Here is a 19,356-nt window from a genome sequence, read left to right as displayed (position 1 = left end):
TGTGTGTGTGTGTGTGTGTGTGTGTGTGTGTGTGTGTGTGTGTGTGTGTGTGTGTGTGGGGCCCGTACAATAAACCGTTTATCCACAGGAGCAGGACAGCTGGGGTCAACAGAACAACACGTCTTTCATCAGCTGGTTTCAGGCGTGAATGCCGCCAGCAGAGGGAGACAGAGGTCGCCCTCTGAAGCTGCTCTGTCATCAGATTCAACATGAAGTGAGAGTCATAAAAAGATACGCATCATGTGACCGTCCTGGTGATTTCCAAAGAGCCGAGATATAAAAACACGGAGCTGAGGAAACACTGACGTGACACATGCTGCTCACCTTTCCTTTACATTACAGCAACGTGCATATTATGGTTTGTTAGACAGACTGTAAATAAAAGATGCATGCAGCCACAGTGACATCACACCCACTGGTTTGTGCCTCCACATCTAAAAGCATCCATGTTAGCAAGCAGAAGTGACGTATTTGGATGAGAGCGTTTACGTTAGCAGCTAGCTGGACTCTACAGAACTACAAATGAAGAACTCAGACAGAGAAGATCCTTCAACCTCCGCAAAGGTGATTTCCTAATTCTGCGATACTGACGATCAGGAGATCAGTGGGTCTGCTGCAGGTCGAGTGTCTGTGTGAGCACAGAAAAGCTCCACATGATCATAGTATTTATGTCTGAGGAGAGTTTTTACGAGCAGTAAAAATCCAGATGCTGCAGAGCAGAGAGGAGCTGCATCTGCACACGTGTTTACCAGGTTGATGCTAACACTGTTAGCCTGCCTGTGTTTATGTACAACACGATGCCTGTAAAATGATGTAGTGTGCTGGGCAACATCCACACGTACACAGCCTGAAGCTGCGGAGGCAGATGATGATCACACACACACACACGCAGACACACACCAGCCTCCTCCTCTAGTTGAGTTTAATTACATACATTTTCACATCAGTTTGCCGGATAAAAAACTATGTCACACTTGGCGGGATTTTCTTTGCTGCCACAGTAACATGGAGCATGACTGTGTGACCTCTGACCTTTGATTGGAGCCTTAAAGGTATTTTGCCAACAGCTGCTGGCCTCTACCCTCGCTCTGCTCACATGACGGCAGCAGCAGTCAGATGATTCATCGGGAAAAGAGTTGGCCAGATGTGGCCTGGCTCAGGCTAGCTGACACGTCAGACACAAAGCTGCTGGAGGAGGAGGAGGAGGAGGAAGGCTGACTTCACTTAAACTGTTTCCTATCAATAGTGCAGAAGGACAGCTCTGAAGCTGCCAAATGATGCTAACTGTTAACTGATGGTTTAATCATGGTTTGGCTCCTTAAATAAGACTCCAGTAAATCCAGGCCGGTGCAGCTCTGCAGTCTCTGTACCAGAAAGCAGGGAGACATTCACATTGCGACTGTGACAGTCTGCTGCGTGCTCCATAGCACAGATGTTGTTGGGACATCTTCCTGCTGCAGCGATATTTCAGACAATAGTGTGTTTGTCCAGCTCGGTGGAAACAGTCCTGGCTTTCAGGTTTGGCTGTTTCCTGTTTCAGTGTCAATGGTAAACGGACTGGTTCTTCAATAGCACTTTTCTACTCTTCTGAGCACTCAAAGCGCTTTACATAACTTGTTCATTCACTCAGTCACACCCATTCACACAAGCACATTTTTTGCTTTCTCATTAACATTCACACACACATTCATACTCCGATGGATGGATCGGAGAGCAATTTGGGGTTAGTATCTTGCCCAAGGATATTTGTCATGCAGACTAGGAATCAAACCACCAACCTGCTCTACCGCCTGAGCTACAGCCACCCCAAAGTGTCACAATGGCTTCATGCACAAAGCCAGATCCCACAGAGAAAGTGCTTTCCCACTTTGGTTTGGTAGAACGTGCATGAAAAAGCTTTGCAACCTGTGGTAAACAAGCCGGAGCAAAAACTCCATCCAGCATCGACTGGACTTCAGCGTAGCTGCATGGGAGGAAAAACCCCAGCAGGTGTTCCAGTTAAAGATCTCTGAATGTGACTGCTGAGAGCTGCTTCACAGCTTCTTCAATTTAAACAAAATAAAAAAAGTTTAACTTTGCTCAAGTGCATAAATAAAGCAGAAAGTGCATGGGATGGGACTGCAGGCGCAGTGTTCATGGCTCTATTTTCCAACAGCAAGCAGGCAGCAACCCCCAGGACAGCTCCAGAGTGCAGTTCCTCTAACATCCACTAGGGGCTGGCTCCAGAAGTCCTGCAAAGAAACTGTTCTGGTCTCTATAGGTGACTTCTGCTTAATAACAACTGTACCGAGGGTGCGGTACCTGTTTAAACTGCATTACAGCTAAAAGTTTGCATTATTAGGGGGCGTGGCCTCTTTGACTAACAGGTGGGTATAGCTGCTAGCTGCCTGCTAGACTTTACCTCAGCTAATTTGCAGGTGAGTTGCAGCACTTTGCAGTCTGTTTACGTTTATAAATTGGATGTCAGTTATTTGCAGATGATTCGTTCTTACCTCACAGTGTGAAGCTTATTTCCCCTCTCTGTGCTGGAGGCAACATTTACATGAAGACATTCAGAATTCACTGACGAGGCTTCAAACTCTGACTTGAACATGAACACGTACAGTCTGCAGCCTGCCCTGAGAAAATGAAGTGCTCGTGTTCCCACAACGCAAACGGTTCAGAAAAACGTAAAATCTCAATAACTGATGAAGAAAAGGTGCCGACAGAAGGAAAGAGGACAACTGAGTTTGCAGGTGGACACAGCTGGGTGTGCTTTAAAATAATCAGCGTTTTTGTTAAGACCTCGAGTGGACATGGAGGACACACAGCGAGTAACGCTGAAAGCAAACAGAGCCTTTATTGTGCCTGCGGAGCTCGTTTAACGCCTCGCCCTCAGTTTCTGAGTCCTAAGGCTTCTACCTTCCACTGTTTATCTGATTTTCCAACATAGCAGCTCATGTTTCTGCTCAGATGATTCACCCAGGAGAGTTTCATGCCCTTATAAAGGACCGACTGTGGCTGGGAGCAGATTAAACACCCTGGGCGGAGGAGGAGGAGGATGATGATGATATGATTGTGTGTGTTTAAAGAGCCAACCTGCTCCGCGGTCGGCGTGGAGGCGAGGTCTTTGCTCGTATCGCCTTCTCTGGCTGCGGTCTTGCCAAACAGTCGCCACCCTGCTGAGCTGTGAGACGTCGCTTTGGGCTCTTTGGGTTTCCTAGAAAACAGGCTCCTGAAAGAGAGCACAGACTGAGCTTAGCAAACATGTATCAGAGTCAACAGGAAGGAAATAAACTTCATCTCTCAAAATCATATGAAGGACAAGCAAAATGTTACAAATAAAACTTCTCTTCATTATTAAGTATAAGAGTTTTTATGCATTAGCTGATGTATTTTAATAAACTTATAAAATGTTACAGATTTTCTTATTATTATCAACTTGTGTATAAACTCGTTTTATTTCACTTCCCTAATTTACAGTTTTGACCTCATATTTTTGTGTATTTTCTTGTTTGTTTCTTTGCTTATTTCTGCTTCATTTTGCAAATTCAAAGGGTGACAAGAGGTCAGAGTGTTGCCTCGACGACAGAGATGGTGTTTTCTAATCAGGAGGGAAAATAAATGAATGAATAAAATTAACTTTACATTTGATGCCTTTTCACAGTTTCCTTTACAGTTTTATTTAGTAATTGTAATCATTTTAGACATTTCACTAATCTACCTTAGGAACTAATAAAATGAATCATCACTAATATTAAACACAAAAGTAGAACATCATTAATGTAAAATGTGACATTGCTTCTGTACCTATTTACCTTTTTGGTAATTATTTATTTATTCGTTTTAGCTCCACACTAGTCTGATGACCTGTTCAGGGTGTGCACTGCTTTATGCGATAGGCTCCATAAATCAGTCAGAAGGAATCCTGGTACATAGATAAAAAGGAGACCTTTCATTTGCTCTAACTTGTCCTGAGCAGCACCTGCTCCGCATGTTGATATGAGTCGTGAAAGCTGGCACCGTTTGAAATAATCAGAAACCAGATCAAAGATGCAGACTATCGATGCTGCTTTCTGCTCCGCTGCATCTGACAGATCCCATCATAGCGACGCTCCACGTTAGCCAGACTTTGGCTTTAGATTGTGAAGTTTAGTTTTTAACTGAGCATTAATATTTTTCAGCACTGAAAACTTAATGTGCTGTAATTATGAAGTCATGAATGTAAACAAACCGCACCCCCTACATATCTGAGGGCCTGTAACTGTGCAGATATTCATGAAGGTCAGATTCTGCATGGCGTCATTAAATGTACTAAAGTCAGTGTATAAAACTCTGCTCATCCTCACACAGGTTACATGATCAGTGTCCCTCTGACCTCCTTCAGTGTGCTGATAAAACGTCTTCCCCTTAAAGTGTTTCCTGTAAGCGTTCCCTATCACTCAGACATTTCAACACACTGGCAGGTTCCCATTTCATTAGAAGTCCAGCCATCTGTGAAGAATGTAAACTCTGGTCAGAAAAGCTGCAGAGGCCGATTTCAGTTCCTCAAACAAACGAGGAAAGACACGCAGCAAAGACGTAATGCGGTAAATGCTGCAGCTACAGCAGTTTTTTAAGATGATGCCAAAGAAAAAAAGACTGTTTAGGAAAAGCTGCCATATCGACAGTTTTCATTGGGAGAGTCTGCTGGTCAGCCGGCGGGAAGAGAACAAACAGACACAGATATGCATGGGAGCCGGCCCCGAGGAGACGGCAGAGCAAATATTATCCCACCTCGCGCTCTGCAGGTCAAGTTTGTTCACAGCTTCAAAGACCCACACTCAGCTGTCTGTGCACCACTGCAGCAGCTGAAAAGAATAAGCGGAGCCACGATCGCCGTGTCCCTACACTTTCATTCACTTTGATTACAGAAAACTTGGCTCTTTCTCCCTCAGCTGAGATAAATGCTATTGCTGAAGCGTCTGTGGCTCATTCAATACTTTCAGTCATTTAAAAGGTAATAGAAGGTAATTGTAGACTTAAGTGTAATTAAAACTAGATTATTTTCTTCTCGGTGTAAGTGTTTTAGCAGTTCTGTGAAATAAAATCCTTGTTTTTATTATTTTAATGCCAAAATGACAGATAAACACAACTTTATAACTGATGGAAAAAGTCCACTATCACACTGATGTCAGTTTTAAAACCAAACAAACTCGTAGATGCTGACAGACTTTGGTTAAAAACTGAACTGTGTGTTGATCTTCTTCCTCTCTTGCGGCTGCAGTTGTAACAAGTGAGAGAAACTCCAGAAATAGAAAAAGGAGAAGTTGGTTTCTCACTAACAGCAGAGGCTCTTTATCTGAGCAACAATGTGACTCTGGTGAAATTACAGAAGAAAGATCACAAACACAAAGAAAGTGAAATGTTCATTCACAGCGTCCTGCCAGGATTCTCCAAACCGCCGAGGAGTGCGCACATTAATCATGCAGAAGAAGAAATGCAGCAGGTTAGACTGTCACTGCTCCTTCCTCAGAAGAACAGCTGACACGTAGCTTTGTGCTGGTTACATCAAACTGTCCCTCAGATCAGAAGCCTCGTTTAAAACTGTGGCTGCTGTGACGTTCAGCCTCTGTGGGTGTTTATTAGAGGTGGGAATCACCATACATCCCACGATACGATATTATCACAATACTTAACGCACGATACGATATTATTGCAATTTTTTCAAATATTTTGCGATATTCAGATTCTGTACATAAAGTTAAACTTTATCAATATTCATTTTCTCTAATAACAAAGTCTCGCACTCAGTCTTTCTCTCATTTCAGTTTTATTGTTGACAAACTGAACGGTTTGTATTACAGTCTAGTCCAACTGAACTGAATGCAACCATCTGGTACAATTACAGCTATTCTGAACTATGCAATATGAAAACTATGCAGCCCCTTCAGCAACTGAAGAATTTGAAAGTAAATTAAAACAAAATATAATTTTACATTAAATAAAAAAGTTTTAAACTTAATTAAAATAAAACATGTCTTAAATTAAAATCAGTAAACTGTCATGTTTATTGCTGCCAAAAAACAGTTAAACACATTTGGACAGTGTCAGGATTGTTGCTCAGAAAAAGGATCAACATGCTCTGAAGTCAGAGCACAAAAACCTTTTTTGTAACAAAATATCGGTTTCTGCCGTCCCTGTATCGATACATTATTAGCAAACAAAATATCACGATGCTACACAGTATCGATTTTTTCCCCCACCCCTAGTGTTTATGTGTGATAAGACCTAACCTCAGTGTTTCACACACAAACTTCAGTAGTGGGAGCCATTCAAGTATTAATTTGTGTTTATTTTGACAGAAATAATCCCAGACTCTTGACTTCCTGTTCCACAGGGTGCTCTCCCGAGCTTGTCCTGACTGATGTAGAAGTCAGAGGCTGTAGAAGAGAATTCAGTAAATTGTGGGGTAAACATTATTCTGAGACAAACCTAACCAAGCAGTTTTTGTAGCGTAAACTTTGCTCTGTTCTGTTGATCTGCTGCAAGCTGCAGCCTGAAGCAGATGGCCTGGATGTGCTGGGAGTCACTGACGGGAGGCGCAGCTGTTTATCATCTATTATCTATTCCTGCAAAAGTATACGAGGGTCTTTTTATGACTTTTTTAAAAGACACCGTGCTGCCATCACAAATAGAGCGCAACTCTGTGTGAAACACTGAGGCTGCACTACACACTGCATTAATAATTAACTGCAGAGGTGAGCACATCTAACGAAGACCTTAAATAATTAAAGGCTGGTTCGGTGTTATTCCAACAGCTGATTAGAAGCAGGACGTGAGCACAAAGCTGTGCATGTTCAGAGCTGCAGTTCCACTTGTTGTTTAATCTTGGGCTCTTTCATAGTTTAAATGAATCTTTCATTTAAGCCATCTTTCTTCTGATTGGCTGCCCCTCACAAACAGAAGGTTTGAGTGGGAAACCACCAACTAAAACTGACCCAGACGCACGTGTACATAAGCTTAACTTTAACATCCACCTCTGGAAGAGGAGGTGGGTGACAGGAAATAAGGAACAGCACAGGTCCACTTTAAAGTAGCACTGCTGCCTGTATGTGACCCTGGCTGACCTGCCTGAGCTCTGTGGGCCACACGGCCAGAGTGGAGTTTTTCCAGCTGGGCTGTTTTCCCCTTGGCCTTCCTCCTCCGTCTGTCTGGATTTCCTCTGAGACGCTGTGACATTCAAGCCAGCTGCAGGGCTCGCATCCAACCCAAAAAACCAGCCCAGACCCAGATGCAGATTTAACAAACATAAATTTTCCTGCACCTGCCAGTCAGGCACTGTTTTTGCTTCATTAGTCAAACAGAGAAAAATCCAACGCTCAAGTTTCTGAATGCGACCAAACTTTAGGGAAACTCTCTGCTGCTGCATTTCTCTCTTTTTCACTTCCTTGTGTGGCTCAGAGGAACGTTGGAGCTCTTCCAGTAACTATCAACGTAATATAACATCTTTATTCTGCTGCTGGAGTCACTGTTCAAGTCACGAGGGAGGAAATCATGCAGTCAGTTCAGGATGAAACAAAGCAATCCTCCTTTACAGCACAATAAAAACAGGAAACCGAACTTCACCTGCAGCCTTATCTGCTCAAAGCAATTATACGTAACTGTAGAAGGCAAATATCTGCAGCATATTAAATCATGTGAACTGAGTGCAGCCTCGTGCCCCCAGAGATTCAATTCCACGGTTATCATTCTGATGTTTCAGCCTGCTCTCATGGAAAAATGCAGAATAGTGATGGAAAATGATCCCATCTGTTCATGCATGCAAAATGTCCTGGTGCTTTTTTTCCTAAAATCACAAACAATCAAAGTAGTTTCAGCACCAGAACTTCAATAAATACTGAATTAGTGCATCTTAGTGTTAAAGTCATATGAAGCAGAGATGATGTGTTCTGTGTGGGACTGTGGTCTCTGGTGTGAGGGGCAGAGTGGACGGCTGGTTTCAATGAGTCACACCGGTCGATGAACAACAACAAAAAGCCACGATGATTGTTTTTGCCATTTACAGACGACTTCAAGCAAATATGAACTCAACGTGGAGCATGGTCATGATTTCAGATCATAACCCTAAAGCACCAACACTGAAGTGAGGTTAGCTGTTCCAACAGGAGAGACAAATGAAGCCAAAGAGAACGACGGCACTCACAAAGTTCAGCAAAACAAACTAAAACTGGGCTGTTAGATAAACCGAGCCATGTCCCGGAGCGCCCGGCGGGTTTCCACCGCTGCCGAGGATCGTTTGACTAACGAGGTTATGCTGGATGAGCACATATCCGCCAGCAGATCAATCTCCAACCTTGAGACTTCAAGTTTGCTTTCTGCTCTCTGTTTGGGTGCTCTGGGTTAATCATCAGTTACCGACAGAGTGTCTCTTCCGTACTCTCAAACAGATACTGCGCACACCTGCATCCACACTTCCTGGCTCTGACTGAGCAGCAATCAATGAGCGCGGCACCAGACCGCACCGAGCATGATTAAAATCAGCAAGGCTCAGCATTGGGACCAAATTAGCAGGGTCTGGATGTCCTAACCACCTGCGGTGTTGTGGTTACAGCGGACAAACAAGAAAACTGACTCCAGACCAAATCTAATCAGTCGAATGACAAAAAACGGACTGCATTTCAGGCAAAGATACAAACTTAGACGTTCTCAGCTCTGAACAAACAGCCCTTCAGCTATCAGCCTGCAGGAGGCCGCTGCTTTCAGGTCCTCACCCAACCTGCTCTCCTCTGATTTCTGAGAAGGCCCTGTGTGCTTCCTGTTGAACTGCAGACAATCTGATAAATGTAATCGTTTCTTGTCTGAAGACCGACTCCAACAACTGAGGAATTCTGTCAAGTATTTGACCGGAAATTTGACTTTTAATGCAAAGCACGAGTGTGTACTTTCAGCTGTTACAAAACAGGAAGAGATGCACTACAATAAAAAAGACTGCACATAGCAGGAGTAGGTGATAAGGACCAGAACAGAATACAGAACATAGAGTGGGACTTTACAAACAGCTGACTGAAATAAAATGCAAAAAAAAAAAGAATTCAGTGTTCGTATGCTGCATATTTAAAGGTTAAACGTTTTCAGTGCTTCACTCTGACGAGGATGTGAAGCCATCACATTCCACCAGACTCCATTCACAAAAACGGGAATTTTACCTCCACAAATGTGTGAGATTGTTGTCTAATCGCCTTTGGTTTTTAAAACAAACAAACTCTTGTTTCCTGTGAAATAAAATGATCATTTTTTGTCAGGATTCTGGTAGAGCTGAAAAGAACGACTCCTTTCCCAGCACGCCATTTCTGCAAATTAACTCTTTGTTGCTTTATTCAAAATTTTAACATTTAATCAACATATATCTTCAAACTTTGACTTATTACTTATCGCAGGACCAGTGCCGTCTCCCTTTAAGAGAAGACGGACAACACTTTACGTCATGCAACATAAAACCGCATTATCTGATTTTATATCTCATTTGAAATGTCGTGTTTAGTCCCGTCAGCTAACATTATCCAGTCCAACAACAGGAGGTTACTTGTATATTTGCTAAGAGGGTCTGTGTGGCGTGTATGGGAAATGACGCCATCAATCTGTCATCTCAAAACGAGACAAAGCAGGAGGAGGGCGTTTCCCCCTGTTTCATTGGGAATATGGAGAGCGCCCACTTCCCTCGGCCTGGGGCTCATGCAATCATTGAAGATCTACTCGACTCTTTCTTGGAAACAACAAGAACCAAATTAAAATGACCAAAGAACGGCCATCTTGGTTTGAATAAATAAAAGACCGAAACAAAGCAATCAAATTCAGGATGCACTCAATAGCAGGCTCATAATGGACCAACAGGTGGAGATAACACAGATTCACACAGGTTATGAACTAGCGTTGCTTTTTAGCACCAACACTGTAGGAGTGAAACCTCAAAGGTCACTGAGTCACTGCCCTGTTTATGTGGCAAAGAGTGAGAGGGAGACAGCGCTGTCCCTGCGTCAGGACGGCAGCAAAATCATCACAAAGTCATCAACAATCTGAAAATAATCCAGTAACCCACAGCTCAAATATTTCCAGCTTTGCTCTTATATGTTTGGAGGTTTTGTACATTAAGAGCTAAAGCTTAGTAATTCAGCCTCTCCTTCATTTATTCACCTTCTCTTTTGCTTCAGCGTGACTCGCTTCTTTGGTTAAAAAGGGGAAATGTGTTCCTGTGTTGCTGCTCTGTTGCCTTAATTCTAGCACAGAGGCTAAAAAGCTCCATCTAAAGAGCCCAGACTGTGTTTCAAAGCCTTTTAGTTCAACCACCTGTGCGTGTGGGGTTTATTCAAAGTCGATGTGACACGTCTAAAAATCAGCTTTTCAGGAACTGAGAGCATGTAATCTCATTCGTGCCTGATCAGCACACAGTCACAGCATCTGGGCAGCTGCACGGTGGTTACACGGCGTGATCAATCGCCTCTAATGGCTGAAACCGCTCCGGGAAAAGAGCAAAGGGAGCGGTGAAGCCCCGGGGAAAGAGGCAGCGCTGAGTCGATGCTCGCCGATGCCTGCTGTGTCACACATACAGAGCTGAGATGAGATTAACGTGCAGGATTTTACAGTGTTACAGGCCCCAGACAGCAGCTCTGAGAGGTCGTCTGTTTAATACAATAAGTGACCTTTAATGTGGAAAGGTGGAGCGAGAAGAGTAGGCGGAGACAGCTGCTGGATGCAAGGATGCATCTTCATCACCGAGCATTTAAATCTCTACATCATGAGCTTTATTTCCTAAAATCTGCATTTGGAAGCACAAATTAATAAAAGTGTGTTTTATATTTTTCAGCCTTATGTTGTTTATTTCCATGAATCTTAAGGACAGATAAGTAAATAAAAGAAGGTATTTCCTATATGTAAAATGTATTTTAATAACGCTAACTAAAGTCCAATCAGCTTTTAAATCTTTATTTTTTTCTGTTTGAATCTTTAAATTATGAGCTTCTTTACTAAAATAATTGAGCCTGGATTGACTGAGAATTAAAACCTTGTATTTTATCCTTTTCAGTTGTCTTCATGTTGTTTACTTATATTTTAATACAGTAGTAAGACTAAAGCCTTAAGACCATATGAGGAGGGAGGGGGTCCTTTGGGAGTTAGCACGTGCACTCTTTATTGCCCCGCAGACCACGTGATCATTTTACCTGGTGAAGAAATCTGCGATGCCGAACCTCTTTGGCATCTGCTTGGGGTCCGAGCTGTCCTGGTTCAGGTCCGGCAGCGTGTCCGGAGCGCTCTGCCGGCGACCCGCCTCCAAAACGCCCCTCAGGTCTTCCTCGTACCCTTCAAAATAAAAGCCCCCATCCTCCTCATCCTCTGGGGACAGCGGGGTGGCGTCACAGCTGAGGGACACGGCCACGTTGGGGTTAGTCCTCAGACTCTGCGGCCTGACGGGAGGTGAGCTGGGGTCACTGAAACCCTCCTCATCGTCCTCCACCTCCTCTTCATCCCTGGTGTTGCGCTCAGAGAGCGGGCTGCCACTGGATGAAGGGCAGGGAGAGGGGGATTTGGCACTTAATCCAGGGGACCCTACCCTCTTCTCATGCCTAGACTTCGATTTAAACTGACAGTCAGGGGTGTTTTCAGGTGAGCAGCCCGAGTCCAGGTCCTGTGTGTGGAAACCCCCGTTGGCCACTTTCACTTCTTCACAGTCGCAAACGCAAAGCTGCTGGGTGGGAAATAACCCTGCCTCCCCCTCACAGCTGTCAGCAGCCCCGTTGGGCATGTTTACCCCCGCGGTGCAGGCGCAGTTCCGCCGGTGCTCCCTCACCGCGCATGCCAGCTCATGGCCGGGCAGAGCAGTCCTGATACACCCGCCTCCTGTTGCCTCTCCCCCCGGGCTAACACAGTCTGAGTCCCGGGCTTCTTCTTTGCTGTCCCCCCGCATCTTCTCCACTGAGAGCACAGCTGGACAGGAAGCAGCTGTGGTGCCCTCAAGGCCAAGCCCTCCTCCTAATTCCAACTCGACCACCGACAGCTCCTCCTCAGTGAACCCGTTCAGGCCACTGTGGTCCCCGCAGACCCCGGAAACCTGGCCGGGGAACAGCCTCTCCAGCATTATCTTCCCTTTCAAGGAGGCGTCAGTGTTTACATCCCTGCCGAGGCCGGTGAAAGCCTTCCCAGCGTCTTGCACCGCGCTGACCCCGGCTAGCAGCGCGATGCTGCGGTCTCTGAGTGCTGATTTCCCCGCTCCGCCACCTCTTTCTCCCTCTTCGTTCTCGTTCAAGTCGACTCCGAACGACCCTCCGTTCTCCCTCACAGTCTCCATGACTTCTCAGTCCCACAAGCGAGCCTCTGCCGCGGGCGTAAGTTCCTGCAACGAGTCCCCCTGCCCGGTGGGCCGAGCTCCGCAGCAGCAGGTTTTGTTGTTCTTGGAGGAAGGGGCTACCTGCATTTTCAGAGCCGGTTTAACGCTACCTGACACACACCCGGCGCAACATTTCCGTCTCAGGTGTTTAATGCAGACAAAGGTACGCTTCACGGCCGCTTTCTTGCGTCGCCACCGGGCAGAAGATTAATTAAATCCCCCAACTGTTAGCTAGTCGCAGCAGCAGCGGCATCCCGGCCACAGTCCAGCGCCATCTTGAAAATTCCCCAACAATGACGTCATTCACCACAACTGTGTTTTGATTCGCTGAAGAGGTTTACAGTGACACCCTGTGGTCAATCTGTGTAACTGCACCTCAAACCTTTGTTGACCCCATTAAAAAAAGGCACACAAACACTCAAACTAACTCAGAGTTATTACAGTTAACGAATACTAATCTGAAGACTAGACTGGAAAAAATTTAGTCCAATTTTTGTTTATATAGCACTAAATCACAACAACAACTGTCTCAAGACACAGTATGTTGTAAGGTAAGACGTTATATTAATACAAAGATGGAGAAAACCTGTAATCAGATGATCACCATTTGAGCAAGCGCCTGGCAGAACTATGCTCTGTGTGCTTTTAACAATCTAGAAAAAAACTGAAATTATACTATTCGAGAAATCACCTGAGCTTTTGTCATTGTGGTCAAATTTATCAAGCCAGAAATCACAAGGAGGATCCAGTCCTGACAAATACACTCGGCATTACTCACACAAACTAAATGTTTTGGAACAATAAAAACTAAACTGATATGAGCAACTAACTGAAACAAAAATAATAATTCAAAATGAAGTAAAACTAATCAAAAAATCAAAACTACAATGATGCTGTCCTGATCTTTCATAGTTCATCAGTCAAATCTGATTGTTTATCCTTAATGTCTGCTGGCATATTGACCAGGTCACGCTTGCAGAGAGATCAAACTTTATTCTTAAGTTTTATTCAGGGTAGCGCAGGTCAAAGAGATTTCATTTCATTCATTCATTTCATTTATTTGTTCGTTTTCAGGCACAACAAATACCTATATGATTCACAGATAAGATGGCAGAAAAAAGTAATTAAAAAATATAAAAAGCCTGAAAAAGATCAGCGTTTGAAGACTGATATTTGATATCTGACACATGATTAACACTGAAAATAAAGCAAAAACTTGCATTTCCTTTTCAAACTCTGGTTTTGCTGCCCCAAGCCATCGCAGGACTCCCAGAGATATCATAAGGCTGGATTTAGAAGAGAGGCCTGTTTATTCTCTGTGGAAAACATTATTGATGGATTCGCTCTCTTTCTCACTACCTGGGACTCTACACCGTGTTGTTGATCTCCACTGAATACACAAATGTGACAGCTGTAGTCATGTTCCTGATCTTCAGCAGTGGATCAGTGTTCAGGTGTGAACGGCCGCTAAATCTGCTAAAATATACAAGGTCAGTGGCGTCTTCCATCCACTCAGCCAGGAAAAATGCTGCACAGGAAACCAGAGAATGTGCTATCTTTACCTTCAATCAGGAAACACTGGCTGCAAAGACAGACTGGCCCAACCGCTCTGCATAACCTCCTGCTCTTTCACTCTGACAGTAACCTGTTAACCTCCCACAGCTCATCAGTGAAACACTCACAGAACCATGAATGAGGGCTGTTGGTCAAAACCATGTTTGGGGATTCTGGGGAATCCGTTTTCTTTTAGTGCTTTGGAGTGCTGTGCAAAAGTCTTGAGCCAAAGATAACACACTTTGAGATAAAATAACACTTTTGCACCAACACACATTTACAAAGGTGTGCACCACGTTGTTAAAAAAAATCTGAGGAAACTGGACAAAAGAAGAAGTGTGAGGTCTAAAAACTTTCTACAGCAGATGAGCAGTGAAGGTCACGTCTTTCAGAAAGAGGAAAGCATCCAGCAAAGACCTGACACAGGACCTGAGAGACTTAGAGCAAAATTTGGGTAGCTGGACCACAAAGGTGCAAAAGTAAAGAAGAGAAAACGTATATGTGAGTGAACTTTACACATGGTGTATGTGTAAGAAACACTGAAACAGAAACATTGTGGGGCTGCATACAAGGGCAGTTATATAATATAATAAATAAATAAGTCCAGTGAGGGGAGTGGACAGCTTCTCTGCACTTCTGATGACCCTCTGTAGGCTCGCTGTTGTGCAACCAGCGTACCGCACAGGGATGGCGTGCACCAGCACGCCCTCGATAGTGGCACGGCAGAAGGACAGGAGGTCAGTCTGCAGCCTGTTCCATCTCAGGACCCTCAGAAAATGGAGGCGCTGCTGGGCTTTCATCACCAGGGCTCATGTGTTTGTGGACCAAGATCGGTCCTCAGATATGTGGGTGCCGAGGAACTTAGAGGAGGACACCCTCTCCACACAGTCACCTTTCATGGAGAGGGGAGGGGGATCAGTTCTTGTTCTGCAGAAGTCCATGACCACTTCCTTGGTTTTCTTGGTGTTTAGGGTGAGGTTATTGTAGTTACACCAATCTGACAGCCGCTGGATCTCATCTCTGTAGGCGGTGTCATCATCGTTGGTGATGAGAGGATCCAGTGAAGGACGGCTGTCAACTGGACCGAAGATCAGAGGGACAGGTCTGACGGAGAGATGAACCCACATCCGACGTGTTTGGCTCAGATTATAGTCAGCATGGCTGTTGGAGATATGAATTATTAACACAGAAAGTTCCATCATATTTCGATCCGCCATACAATACCAGCAGCTTCCTGTTCCAGCAAACACACTTCAGTGCAGTGAAAGCACACCTGGATATAATAACACACCGCAGGACACCATCAGTCATGGAAGGGCCTCCACAGAGCCGACCTCAGCCTGACTGAAGCAGTGTGGGATCATCCTGACAGGGACCAGAACAAAGAAGAAGCCTGGAGACGTCACCCTGAGGATGCTGACAGAGCTGCTCACAACAAAGATTCGGTTTCAAGCTTGTTAGAGTTGTACAAACTCGTTCACCTTGTGTGCTGCACTTCTGCGTTTGTACATTTCACTGAATCATTGCAGCATTTTCAAATTTTGACTCAATCATAGTAATTTTTCGGCTTCTGTTTTCTCGGTTTTGTTTTTCAGTTTTAATTCAAATAAATTCTGACAAACACGACAGACTCGTACTTGGAGGATGCAGAGCTGTAACTAAGCTGCAGTCTGCAGTGAGAGCAGCACCAGCTTTGCTTCCTTTCTGTTCTTCTGCGTCTGCATGCATCTTTATATTTTGCAAACATTTCTGGTTTTTATTTGTTTGAAATTGTTTCTAAATTGTTTTTCATTGTTTTAAATACTGTGTTTTGCCAGTGAAGCTTTTGTACCTGTATGTGTGATCTGGGACACACAAATAAAACTCTAGAGTGGAGCTGTTCTCTCTCTGTGGACACTGTGGAGAGGACACTGTGTATAACAGCTGACTCCTCGATGAAGCCACACCAAGCTGTTACAACAGAAACCCAGGCTTGTAAAACAACCACAGCAAACAGACTTTATCTGAACTATTTTGCTTTAAAAAGTAAAATATTCACTTTTATCTACAGCAGGAAATTAAGGCGGTGGTTCAGCTTCAGCTGTGTGTGTTTCTGCATTTACGAAGAGTCTTTCGTTTGTCCACAAACACACAGCCGCCCAACACGGAGTCAGGATCGCCAAGGATCTCATCACAGCCCCTGAAAGTGTGACACAGAGTCCACAGTCGGGGGTTTTCTCCTGGTAGAGCGGATTATCGATGGGCTCGCTGTCGCTCTCACTCACCAGGTTCTTCATCCTGCAGGAGAAAGTTTTCACACGCTGTGTTTCCTCATTATTGAGGATCTCCATCTCCTTTCCTGACTGCTCTCACTCTCCATCATCCTTCTTCCAGAACTACTCAACAGGCCCATTTTGATCAGCGTCTCCATCACAGCTCAGTCCTCTGAGTTCATGCGACACGCTGGCAGCTGCACGCTCACCTCAGGCTGGGGCACATCTTTGATCTCCACAGTCTGATAAACCCGACAGTGGACCTGGTTGCTGATCTCCACTGAATGCACTCCAGTGTCCGCTGCAGTCATGTTGTGGATTTCCAACACCCCGGTGGTCGTGTTCAGGTCTGAGCGGCCTTTAAATCTGCTTTAATATCTCAGAGGAATCGAGCCTTTCACCCACTCAGCCAGCAGGTTTTTACCGTAGGCCCAGGCAGGACTGAGGACCAGTGTGCCACCAACCTTGAAGTATGAGAGAAAAATTTGGGCTCCAGAAGAGTTCAGTGCAGCAAACAGCATGTCCACCAATCAGCACTGAAGTGACAGATGTGTGCAAGGGCTTGAACCACTCTCTGCACTGCTGTGTTTCCCTTCAGTGACTGCGGTGAGACCTGTGGCGAAAACTGGAAAGAAGTCAAACCCCAAATTCAAATAGTCATTTTGTTTCTGCTTCAGGGAAACTTTGATGTGCAGCAAAACTTCTCACCTCTGCCTCAAGCTTCAATTCAATTTCAATTCAATTCAATTTTATTTATATAGCGCCAAATCACAACATAAGTCGCCTCAAGGCGCTTCCTGGCCAAGCACCCCCTCACACTGAGCCTCACTGACACTGCAGCATGCAACAACCTTAGCAAGAAAAACGTAAACATTTTCACTCAGGAAGACAATTCAACACGCAAAAGGAGCTAACTGAGTTTGCACGCTTGTACTCGGGTTTTCACCACTGCATGGCAGTGATTTACCAGAAACAGTTGCCTCAGTAAGATATAAGAAGGTGCAGTGATGCAGAGCTGCTGTTACCTTACAGGAGGAAGGGTCGCTGTTCAAACTTCCTGCCGACCTTTCTGTGGAGCATGCACGTTCTTCCACTGTTCAAACACACACGCAGGCTCACTGCAGAGTCTAGATGTCCCTCTGATGACAGATCGAGATCCTCCAGCCCACAGCTTGGGTGATGCTGATCAGTCACAGTGGGTCATGACTGCAGGATGAGCCGTGCAGAGGCGTCATTATAAAGCAAGCTGGCTTCACTTTTCAGACCAAGAAGCAAAGTCCACCTTTTATGTTGTGTGAGACGTGACGGCATCATGACTCACTGCCCTCTGGCTGGTATAACTTCTTCATGGTGGATTTGGGAAATAAACGGGCTTTTACATACTGTGTGTGGACAAATAAGTGGCTCCCACAGCCCAGTACCACATAAGTGGCTTTAAAACCTGTGGACTGGCTTCAGTAATCACGTGCATGTTTGCTCCCCTCAACATCAGCAGTAACGGCACTTTGAGCTTTCCAGTCTGACAAACTTCATCATCACTTGTTGTTTTCCAGTCTCATCTGGGACTTCAGCACTTTCAGACCGTTTGCTGTCCTCTTCCAACACTGGCTCACAGCGCCACCCTGTGGTATTGGATGATATTACACAGAAGTAGATGGTGAATGGTTGGCTTTTCTACTCTCGTAGCGCTTTGCCCAACGTGCCTCATTCACACCCGTTTTTTCTCTGTGTTTTCTATGTAAGTACTTTCTATCTCACATACATGCACAGTATGCAGCATCACAGCTGCTGGTAGCATTCTCCTGTAAGCTCCTTTGCAGTGAGTATCTTATAACATACCTGTCTATTCTAATACGTCATATTTTGGAGGGTTTTCAGGTGGTGTTCTTTTAATGCTGTGTCTGTACGCGTCTTTTTCCACATTTTACTGAACACTAAATGTAGTTTATAATTGAACACTCTAATATTAGCCATCCAAGCTGAAATATAAAGAGTGCACACAGCTGTGCATGGTGTTGTGATGACACATGTCAGGAGCCTTTGTCTTGTATGTGCTGTAGGTCTTTGTAGTCCTGCAGTAAAGCTGCTTTGAGCCCACGTCCTGCTAATCGGGTCCTAATCCTGCCTCCCTCACACAGCTACAGCTGCTCTGGCTTTTGCTCTCCCAACATTTCAGAATTAGAACAGATAAACAGATAAAGTTATTTCCCAGAGAAGCTTCCCAATAACACACACACACACACACACACACACACACACACACACACACACACACACACACACACACACACACACATTTGTGTTTCTGCTGCTGAATCTGCTTTACAAATGCAAGTAGGCTCACAGGCAGCTCGTCCCCCTGCAAGACAACTAAAACAGAAAACCTAAACTGGGAGGAACTGGGATGATGACGGACCCTCCTCATGAATACAGAAGAGACAAGACACTTTCAAAATAAAACAGGAAACATGAAAAACACTGAGAAGTCTAAACCCAACAAACGATTAATTATTTACAAGATGCAAAACTCAAAAACAGGACCCAGAACCACAACAGCTTTAAAACTACCAACAAGCCACCAGGAAGCTCACCCCCTGCTTGTATCCATCATCACCCAGAGCTCATGACTACAGGTGAGGGTCGGAAACAGATCAGCAGGTATCTTTTTCTCTTCAGTGCTTCCTGTGGTTTCCTTCAGTAGATGTGTGGTGAGCCTCATCATGAAAACATTTGTGAGGGGGAAGTCCCAAAAACCTTTTTATAATCCCTCTGAACCACTGAAGGCTGATGTCAGAGCCTTGACTGACCGCCATGAGATAACAGCCCCGCTTTAAAGACCCACATTAGGAAGTCTGAGCAGTGGTGGAGACAGAAGTCACAGCTTCGTCACCTCGAACTCCTCAGGATCCTCCTGAAGAAGTTCAAGAACTTAAGAAGAAAAATGGAGCTCAAAAATCTAGTTTTGCACTTTTTAAAATAAATGTGGCAGGTCTCACTGAGCATGTGCAGTGTGAGCGTTATCATTCAATCTTGTTTCTGATTGGAGGAAAAAGACTGGTTGCAAATGTTTCCAGGTGTTGCTTTAGTCAACTTTTTAAAAGCCATAATGATGTTAGACTGCATCACAAAGCATTTCTCTTCAATGATCGATTTTTTTATCAAACTTGATTCTGTTTGATGAAGCAAAGACGCTGGAGGCAGAGACGATGA

At 44.6% G+C, this 19,356-nt stretch overlaps 1 protein-coding gene across 1 annotated transcript in view; it reads right to left on the bottom strand.

The window, feature by feature from the left end:
• Positions 1-12,621, bottom strand: part of LOC102195340 (TBC1 domain family member 12-like) — an 18,925-nt gene extending 6,304 nt beyond the window's left edge. Inside the window, exons 1-2 of the mRNA XM_005743579.1 lie at positions 11,178-12,621; positions 3,079-3,214 (exon numbers count right to left, since the gene is read on the bottom strand). Of these exons, the coding sequence (XP_005743636.1) occupies positions 3,079-3,214; positions 11,178-12,301 (1,260 nt within the window). The 5' untranslated portion in view covers positions 12,302-12,621. The remainder of the gene's footprint in view (positions 1-3,078; positions 3,215-11,177) is intronic.
• Between the last annotated feature and the right edge of the window lie 6,735 nt (positions 12,622-19,356).

The sequence above is a fragment of the Pundamilia nyererei genome, unplaced genomic scaffold, assembly GCF_000239375.1.
Source record: "Pundamilia nyererei isolate P.nyererei 1_Seehausen unplaced genomic scaffold, PunNye1.0 scaffold00133, whole genome shotgun sequence".
Taxonomy (NCBI): Eukaryota; Metazoa; Chordata; class Actinopteri; order Cichliformes; family Cichlidae; genus Pundamilia; species Pundamilia nyererei.
This window is presented reverse-complemented; position numbering and strand designations above follow the sequence as displayed.